Source organism: Adiantum capillus-veneris, chromosome 21 (assembly GCF_014529385.1).
Source record: "Adiantum capillus-veneris isolate H3 chromosome 21, ASM1452938v2, whole genome shotgun sequence".
Taxonomy (NCBI): domain Eukaryota; kingdom Viridiplantae; phylum Streptophyta; class Polypodiopsida; order Polypodiales; family Pteridaceae; genus Adiantum; species Adiantum capillus-veneris.
Window position 1 is genome coordinate 114,992,195 of NC_140951.1, and position 9,504 is coordinate 115,001,698.

Consider the following 9,504-nt stretch of genomic DNA (forward strand, 5'->3'; position numbering starts at 1 on the left):
TGAGTCGGAATATGAAATCTAAACAGATTGAGCTCTATGAGTTCTCCCAAAAATTTTGTCGACCTGCGAACGCTCGCCAAAGCTCACTGGTGTAAGATGGAGCAGCTGGGCGACTAAGCCTGGGAGTATGCAACGTGTTCTGATACCAATTGTTGGAATTAGGATTGCAGGAAAACACACAGCCTTGGAGAAGACGAAGAAAGCTCAAGGCACACAACAAAGAGTGTATTACTTGATGTGCAATGGAAAGATAGATAGCCCTAGAGTGATGGGAGTATATATAATGCACGGGGGAAAAACCTCCTAAAGAGGAAAAAAATGCCCCGGCGGTCCTAAGTGTGTTCACAACATGTATATGGTAACAACCGCTAATTAAGTTCACCCCCTATGTTCTCAAAGTAGTCTCATAAAAATGCTCACTATAGTTCTCTTAATCCTCTATTCTCAATGTTCATAGGCCATTCGCATTACAACTGGTGAATATGTAGGTGCTTGGTCAATAGTTGGATTTATATCTTATTCAGGAGCATAAAATCGATGAGAGGGCTAGGAATCCATTTACTTTACCATAATGGATAAGACCAATGCCAAAGATTTATGGGATGCTCTATGTCAAGCATGGGATGGCAACAATGCCTCGAACAAGGTTTTCTTGATGAAGAAGCTTATGCGCATGAATATGAAAGAGGGCACTAATGTTAGTTCTCACTTGAACGAGTTCAACTTTCACAGATTACTTCAAAATGTCTCAATTTTAGTGATAAAGTGAAGGCCATTTTCTTGGGTGGCTATATAAATAATTACTCAGGGGTCCTCTCTACTATCAAGGATACTTTGTCCCCCAATGGATTAGTTGACTATAATTCTGGCACATTCTCTCTTTTCCTCGTAACATCTAAATGCGGACCTTTGTATGTTGTTAATATGTATGCTACCAATTCTCTTAGAGATAAGAAAGTTATTTGGAATTGGTTAATTTTCCTCCCCTTAGGCAATGAGCTGCTAGGTGGTGACTTCAAATGGCTACTAATTGCTTGGATTCTACACCATCTAATACTCTCATTCCTCAAGAAGAGGTTACTCCTTGGCAATTTGTGGAGCACCCCCTTTATCTTGTTGATGCATGGAATATTGGGCATAGTTTTGTGGAGGCCAACTTGTAAGAAAGTGTTTTTTGGAGTTTGTCGTTATATTTTTCCTAATTATATTATCAAGAAAACAACTACAAGTTGTTTAAGAAGGATTTCCATTGCATCCATAAATTGCTAGACTCTCAGGGTAAGTTTGTACCCTTTTTTGCAGCAAAGATACAATTTCAACTTACACATGCTTTCGATTGCATGTCTCTCCACATGATAATCTTCTTGGCAGGCTTAGTGATTGCCAACTTTCCAACTCCGTGGACCTCTTTTATTGCAAAGTTTCATGGCATACTCTTGGAAGATGTTGATCTTTGTGCCAAATTTACTAGGGTGTGGTAGATTAAGGGGTCTAAAGAGTGGTGGATTAAAAGCTTATCTCACATTTGGTCCTTAGCTTGCACTTTTAAACATATGATATTTCTATTGAATTTGTATACAAGGGCCTTGCCTACTATTGAGCTGTCGGGTAGGAAGAAGATATCCAATGGCATGTGGAGTAGATGATGTTTTGGTCTTGTAAGGATGTAAAGGAATGGTGGCATGGTGGAAATGTATTCTAAAGCACATTCACAACAAAGTGCCAGTTTCTAGATCTATGTATGCTCTTTACATTTAGGACCTTCCATGGTCCTTTTGATGCTATTTATTTTTTTCTTATTTTCATCAGAGTATAGTTGTTGTAAGTCACTTGGAATGCTAGAAAGTTTGTCACCTTCGATCAAGTCATGCTGTGCAAAGTAGCTACACCTTGGAAGAGGTACAGTCTTACAACTGGTAAGCTTAGAGATGCCAAATGGAACTAGCCAAACTTGCAAGCAATCTGATGTAATCAATCGGAGTAGAAGCTGGGGTCTTCAAGCTGCGTATCTATGAGATGAGCCAAATTTAATATGATGTAAAACAATTTCAAGAACTTGTGAGAGAGAGAGAGAGCGGGGGGGGCGGGGGGTTTCTATGCGGATTTGAGCTCAAGACGTTGCCTAAAGGACTTACCCCAAGGGCTCTCCTGTGTGAAGGGACTTAGCCACCCTCCGCACAGTCTCGATTGTCCTGGTCGTCGTCTGCTCAAATCCTGCTCTTCTGCCAAAACCTGACAAGTACCTCCCGCACTCCCGCTGTCCACGTTTTTTACACTATATCTGCTTCTCTCTCTCTCTCTCTCTCTCTCTCTCTCTCTTCTGTGCAGCTCGGCTTTCCCGCTCCTTCGGCATCTGTAAGGCTGTTTCGACCGCCGTTGACAAGATCAACTGCATCCTCTTTACCGGCTCTCTAGGGTTCTGTTGCGTCTCCAAGCGATCTGATCTACTTTGAAGGCTTCCAATCGAGCGTTGTTACCTTCTTGATATCTAAGGAAACGTCTCCGCTTCCACTGTCGTAAGATGACCTGCCTCACATGCAATGCATGCCTTTGCCGGTCCTCTTGTCCGAACTCTGCTCTTTGACAGTGGCATCCGGATCTCCATTGAAGCTGTCTGACCGTGGACGGAATAGTGCTCTTTGCGATTGATAAATGGTAGGCCTTTTGTGTTGACCAAGAAGCTATCAAGGTGAAGGCACGACATCAAAGCTGTCAGTGCAAGTCGATGGAGTTGCTGTGACAGTGTTTGTGGGTGTTCCTGTTGGTATGGCCATTGGCGCCACCCTTCTCTACATCAGCAGGTAGGCAGCAGCTATTTCCTTGATCCGGTTCCTGATGAGTCAAGTTGTTTTTTTCCTCGGATTCTAGACACTCAGACGCCTTCTTTTGTTTTGTGCGTTCCAATCTGTGCAATTTACAGCACTGTTTATCTGTGCACAAAGTAGGTCACAATGCATGAGGAGATTCGTCACCTCCTCCCTCTCTCTGTTACTCTTCCACTCCAATTTACAAATGCTTACAATGGAGCAGATTCCTGCAAATGACGTTTAGTGGTTTTGCACCCTTGCTCGTGTCAAATACCAGTAAATGCTTCATAAGGCGTTCCAACGCTCTGCTCTTGGCTTTTGGTTTCTTTCCAGTTTGGGCCTGGTGATTTGAGTTATTGTAAAGTAATCCACATTGATAATCTTAACAACTAGTATGGGACTGTATAGCTCAAAGGAGCAAGGAACCATCTCTGTATTTACTCGTTTGGATTGTCTAGATAATTTGGAGGCCTTTTTATTTATGTTGGGATAGGATGGAGTTGTTTGAGAGCATTTAAACTAGGGGCAAGAAAGTGGCTTTTTTCCAGATTAATGTGTTTTGAGAGTGTTTTTTATCTCTTAGTGTTTGCCTGCGTCTTGTTCCCTTCCTACTTTTCTCCCTTCCATTCTGAAGAACTTCCAAGATGTAGTCTATGGACATGTTTATGCTGATGGCACTTACAGACTCTTTTAAGTTGTACTTGTGTGTCAACCCAAGATTGTGGTTGCCTTCTTTTCAATGTAATTGAGATGCTGTGTATGTTCAGTGTTCGTGCAAGTCGTCATTTTGCCACCGTATGTGAACAACAGAACCAGAATGCCTCCTAAACGCCCAGCAAAGAAGGGTCTTCCCCTATCCCGAAAACAATGGAGGGATGCCTTTGACCCAGAAACAGGACGATTGATTGATGGGGAAAAGGTTTTGCAGAAGGTTCGGCGTGGGGTAAGCACTGTTTACTGTAGTATCTTGCACTCATAGTGCCTATCTGCTTTTCTGTTTGTTGACATTTTACTCCTTTACAGGGAGTCGATGCTACCATTCGAGCTGAAGTATGGCCTTTCCTATTAAATTTGTAAGTGTCCAACTCTGAGGCAAATATTCCGGTTTTTTTGGCTAGGTCGTTTTTTGTGCCAGGTTGGTGAGATTAATAGATGGCTGGATAGAGTTGTGGTCAGGATGACTTTTTGTTTGCTTTTGCTTAATCTGTTGGCCAGCAGCTCCTCTCAAGCTCAGAAGTATAACAAACTGCTGTTGAAAGATCTTTTACATTTTGGGTAGTTGGGCTGTGTGTAGTGTTATGATTCAATTCTAGGTGTGCTTCAATAACAGTTGGATTGTAAGCTTGATCATTTTATCTTATTGGTCTTCATTTGTCTTGTTGTAGCTTTGATTTTGAAAGCACACTTGTGCAAAGGGAGGCTGAAAAGCTTGTCAGGAGGTATGATGGTTGCCTTAGTGGACCGTTTTTGATTCAAATGTGTGGTTCTAAAGTTGGACTGGGCTTTCCTCACAGGGAAGAGTATGATGACCTTGTGCGATGCTGCAAAATAGTAAGGGAGAAGGTTACATTGGAATCGAGGGGATTGTTTGAGAAAAAAGATGCTTTTGAGAATGTCAATCCAGACAGTCAGCACGTTTTTGATGTGTCTCTGCCTGCACTGATCCCTACAGATGGTTCATTGTTGCTAGAGCATAGAGAATGTGCAGACAAAAGTTTGAACAGCCCAATGGAGCAAGACAAGCTTGCAAAATGGGAAGAAATGAGTGTGCAGGCTAAGAAAGAGTTTACGATGTGGCAGCGGATCATGAGATTGGATGCCATTCGCATGAATGCCGAATGGGTTGCACACTCACCCTCTCAGGCCAGTGTAACAAAGGGAGCTGCAACTCAGCTCGCGTTGGATGTTGGCCTTAAGGAGGATTTAGATCTAGAACCTTGTTTGCAGCATCATGCTGCGAGGTTAGTTTCTATACTGGAGGTGTATGCTCTTTTTGATCCAGAGACTGGATATTGCCAGGGTATGGGTGAGCTCCTCTCACCATTTGTGGCCCTTCTAGACGAAGATTACCAAGCTTTTTGGTGCTTTTCATCTTTTATGCATGTCGTTCGTCATAATTTTCGGCTGGATGAAGTTGGTATCCAGCGGCAACTCAAAATGGTTTCAAAGATCTTGAAACTGTGTGATCCTCAGCTTTACAAGCATCTCGAGTTAATTGAGGCAGTGGATTGCTTTTTTATATACCGCATGGTAGTGATTCTTATGAGGAGGGAGCTGTCGTTTGAGCAGACAATCTTTTTCTGGGAAATTCTTTGGGCAGACAAGACTGCTGCCAGGTTAGATAAAGTGAAGATATCTTGCAGAAAAGGCAAGAGGAAAGCTCCGCCTACAGAAGATTTACTGCTTTACGTAATTACAGCTGCAGTGCGGCAGAAAAGGCGGTTGATAATGGAGAAGTGCAGGTGTATGGATGATGTTCTCAAGGAATGCAATAGCATGTCAGGGAACTTGGATGTGTGGGCTCTGCTGGATGATGCACGTGATCTCGTAGCTTCGTTCCACCACAAGTTACCTGTCTGATCTGAGGTTCATACCTCAACAATCTTAATCTTCACAGTTCTTCTCCCACGCAAGTGTTTTAATGCACACGTGGGTTTAACTGTATTTTGTCTTTCTTTCATGTCTGTACTGCTGTGCTACGCATGCATAGCTCATCGGCCAATTAGGAGGTGCTTCGATCTGTTGTCCCTCTGTCCTCTTTGACCCCTCGCAAATGCCTGAAAGGTTTTTGCTTGCAGCTCCACCATCTGGGGCCAGGGAGATTTGTACCATGCTTACATGAATATGAATTTTGAAAAAATACAGGATTTCAATAAGTTATATAAAATTTGTCCCTGTAAATTCTAAGTTTCTGGTTTTTGTGTGATGACGATCCTGTTAATTGCTCTGAAGAGCATAGGCATCCGATCTAATGTTGGTAAGGCTGGTGACAAGCAATTGAGTGTGGGGCTAAGAGTCATGATCTTATTAGGGGCTAAGAGTTTCACACATGCGCTCTCGTGAACACACCTGCCCCTACAAAAGTAGAATATTGATTGCTTTAGTATGTGAAGTGGTTTTAGGTTTTGCGACTTGCCACTCTATTTCACTTCTTGGCTTTCCAGCACGGAGAATTTCTTTGTCTAATTGTGGCTTCTTAAAATGATTCATTAGCATGACTTGTTCTTTGCCACCATTCAAGAATGCCATCTTATATGCATTGGCTTTTTGTGTGATTGTTGCTTCAATTTATTTGCAGTGGATTACATATTGAGATGTTGCTAGATCTTTAAGAATACACCTGGTTCTGTACTTATGAGACATTGAATGCTTTGCTACTGCAGTCAGTATCACCGTTGTAATAGCACCATCTCTTGGATAAGGAACATGGCAAAACCAATGAGAAATAAAGAGAGGGAGATGCTTGATTAGGAAGGTCCTTTCCTCCTTTCCAATGAGGAGATAACCCTTGTGGATGTTCTTATGCCCTTGAGCACCTCATCTTGCGGTAGGATGTGGTGCATCATGCAATGCTATGTATGTTTACCATCTATGTTATGGTAGCTTGGAGTGTAGTATTGCAGTTGTGCATGAGGACAATGGTGTTACAATAAGGTTGTTGCAGTGGTCATGTTGCAAGTTGAGCCCCCAATATTAAACTGCTCTCTAAGGTGATTGGTACTGCATGATCTGATATGTCATCTCTAACATTGAGAAAGACAAGGAGAGCACTTGGACTCACGGAGAGCAAAATTTTATACAAGTACTTTTGTGCGTCCATGCTTTCATTGTTAAGGAACCATAGGTGGAGTTTGACAATGGAGATTTAGCATTGTAATGGAGATGTTAGTAAGTTTGCTAGGTAATAGATATAGTGTGTATCTCCATCGGCCTAATGTTGGGCAATGCATAATTGAAACCCTAGGTATATTAGTCACTATGCAAAGTGTGAAAGGGCACAAGTGTAAGTAAGAACCCTAAGGATTAGAACCCTAAGGATTGACCATGGAAAACTTATTGGACCACGTAAGTGTAACGGAGATGGGTTCGTCTAAATGCAATATAAATGTATAAACTAGGGATGGGCTTGCAATAATTTCTCTCTAAATTTACGTGTGGATCACTCTGGTCAAATGCAGTCACAAACTCATATTGTGATTTGAGAAAAAGTTCTCGTGATGCATATGGTCATTGAACTTTCCCACTATGTTTGCAATCTCTTTGCATCACGGTTCCCAATATGAATGCAAAGATGATGTCTGAATCATATTTTCTCAAATTTGATCTCTTGTGCCATGAGCATCTTTTGAATTTTGACTTCTCTTACAGAAATTCTAAAGCCAATCTAGAGGGTTTTTACATGATCCTATTCCTATTGCAACATAATCACATGAACTTAAGTGAATCAACAAAATCCGAATCCAAACTTTTGAGGGTTTCAAGCGTTTTTGGTGGCTACTTATCTACAACTCTTTTGCAGCCTTAGTGCATTCTAAGGCAACCCAAACACTAAAGAAACAACCATAATGTTATCTTGACCCTTGGTATGCTTCCCTAACTTATGGCTACCTACTATGCTCCCAATCCCCTTTCCATCACTCTGTCCCTTTCGCCTTTCCAAAATTAGTTTGTTGATATCAATGTTATCCCTTGCATTGTTTGGCTTTGGTTTACCTCTTTGGCCTTTACTTTTGGACTTTGTAGTGTTCTCCTTGTTTTTTTTGGGGACAAATTATCCTCTACATCATCCCCCCCCCCCCACCCTCCCCTCCCCTCCCCTTTTTTCTCTCTGCCTTTGTCTTCTTTGTCTTTCTTTTTTGCTCTAATCATTTCATATACCAAGCATCGGTGAGATCATTTTGATTAGAAAGTGTTGCTTTACTCGCTAATGCACTTTTCATCAGTTTCTTGAGGTCCTTGCATAATTAATTCGCTAATTGTACCCAAGGTTTTAATTGGCCAATAATCTACCAACCAAGTTCTTCAATTGATGGGTATAATGCTCTACTAGCAAGTTGCTTTATCCTCTGGATCTTCTTCAAGATATATTTAGGTGCCTTCTCAACCCTAAAAAATCTATGGTTCATCATTGGTGTTAAATGCATGAATTCTATATATTGCATGAACTAAGCCATGGTTTTCCCTTGAAGGATATAATGCTCTACTAGCAAGTTGCTTTATCCTCTGGATCTTCTTCAAGATATCTTTAGGTGCCTTCTCAACCCTAAAAAATCTATGGTTCATCATTGGTGTTAAATGCATGAATTCTATATATTGCATGAACTAAGCCATGGTTTTCCCTTGAAGGGTTGCTACAGACCGTTCCTTTTTTATGGCATCATTGTAGAGCATATCCAATGCACTTGAAAATTGTTTGGTCTCAAATTGCCCCACATGGCTATGGATGTCTTTCATGTTGAACTTAGCTCCCCCAACTTTTGGAGGTGCAACCATCCCAACTAGTGGAGCCGTAGGAGTTAATGTTAGTGACAATATTCAATTGCAATCTCCTCTTTGTTTAAAGGAAATTTTAAAATGCAATAACACCTACTAACACGTGGATTATCTCACAGAAGATGGTACATTTCCACCACCAGTTTCATTTGGCATAAACTAATATATTGGCTGACTTGGCTATCCATGAGTACCCTGAGATTCTCTAGGTAACCTTGATACTAATGCAACCTAGGTAATGTACTTAACATCTCCCTGGCTGATCTCTCTTATTATTCCTGAAGCCATATCTTCCCATCTTTTTTTGTTGAAATCAAGTACCATATGTGTGTTTGGGAGGTTCAAACCCTTCTCCTTCTCCACTTATGCATCATGTTGAGATCAACTAAGGTAGTGGAAGGAACCACCCACATCTTTGGTAATGATTGCTCTCTCTCTCTCTCTCTCTCTCTCTCTCAATGACCGCTTCTTCCCCCCTATGACTCACATTCCAACCTCTACTCCCTATTTTTGTGCTTTGAGGCACCTGTTTGTTGCTTGTTGCTTGTTTCTCTACAGCTATATATTTGTGTAGCTGTATTTTCTTCAGCATAGTGTCTCCTTCTCCACCTTGTTCTCTCTCTCTCTCTCTCTCTCTCTCTCTCTCTCTCTCTCTCACACACACACACACACACACACACACACACACACACACACACACACACACACACACACACACACACACACACAGAGAAAGAGAGAGAGAGAGAGAGTATATATATATGTGTGTGTGTGTGTGTGTGTATATATGTATATCTATAACTGTGATCGCATACAATGGTTGTTGCCACCCAAACACATGTGGCCTTTCAATGGTATGAGAGACAAGGGTCGACATAAGTCATGGCTTCTTGGATGTGTTTTGAGCGTGTTTGCTCACTACTTGCATATATGCTTATACGCTTTATGCTCAATTGAGCTGTTTATTCCAAATTGTGTACCTATAGTTAGCATATTCTGTTCCTATGCATATGCGCGCATCAGTTTTGATGCAATGGATCATGGTTTTCATGATTGTGTAGTTGTCAAGCGATCCCCCACATTGTTGTCAGTTTGGCATGGTCTATGGTTGAGATTTTTCTTGAGGTTTTTCTGAGGTTACAGGGGAGACTTTGCCACTTTTCCCCTAAGATCTCTCACCATAGTCTCTTGACATCCATATATG

General features: G+C 41.5%; 1 protein-coding gene across 2 annotated transcripts; it reads left to right on the forward strand.

Moving 5' to 3' along the window:
• The first annotated feature begins 2,145 nt into the window (after positions 1–2,145).
• Positions 2,146–5,689, forward strand: LOC147431581 (rab GTPase-activating protein 22-like). Of its 2 annotated transcripts, none has more exons than XM_086494132.1 (5): positions 2,146–2,801; positions 3,618–3,750; positions 3,831–3,880; positions 4,193–4,246; positions 4,322–5,689. In XM_086494132.1, the coding sequence occupies exons 1-5, from the start codon at positions 2,767–2,769 to the stop codon at positions 5,385–5,387; spliced, it is 1,338 nt and encodes a 445-aa protein (XP_086350258.1). In that variant the 5' UTR covers positions 2,146–2,766; the 3' UTR covers positions 5,388–5,689. The 2 variants fall into 2 exon arrangements, with proteins under 2 accessions (XP_086350258.1, XP_086350259.1); XM_086494133.1 differs by having other exon boundaries at positions 2,149–2,801; positions 3,575–3,750.
• The last annotated feature ends 3,815 nt before the right edge of the window (positions 5,690–9,504 follow it).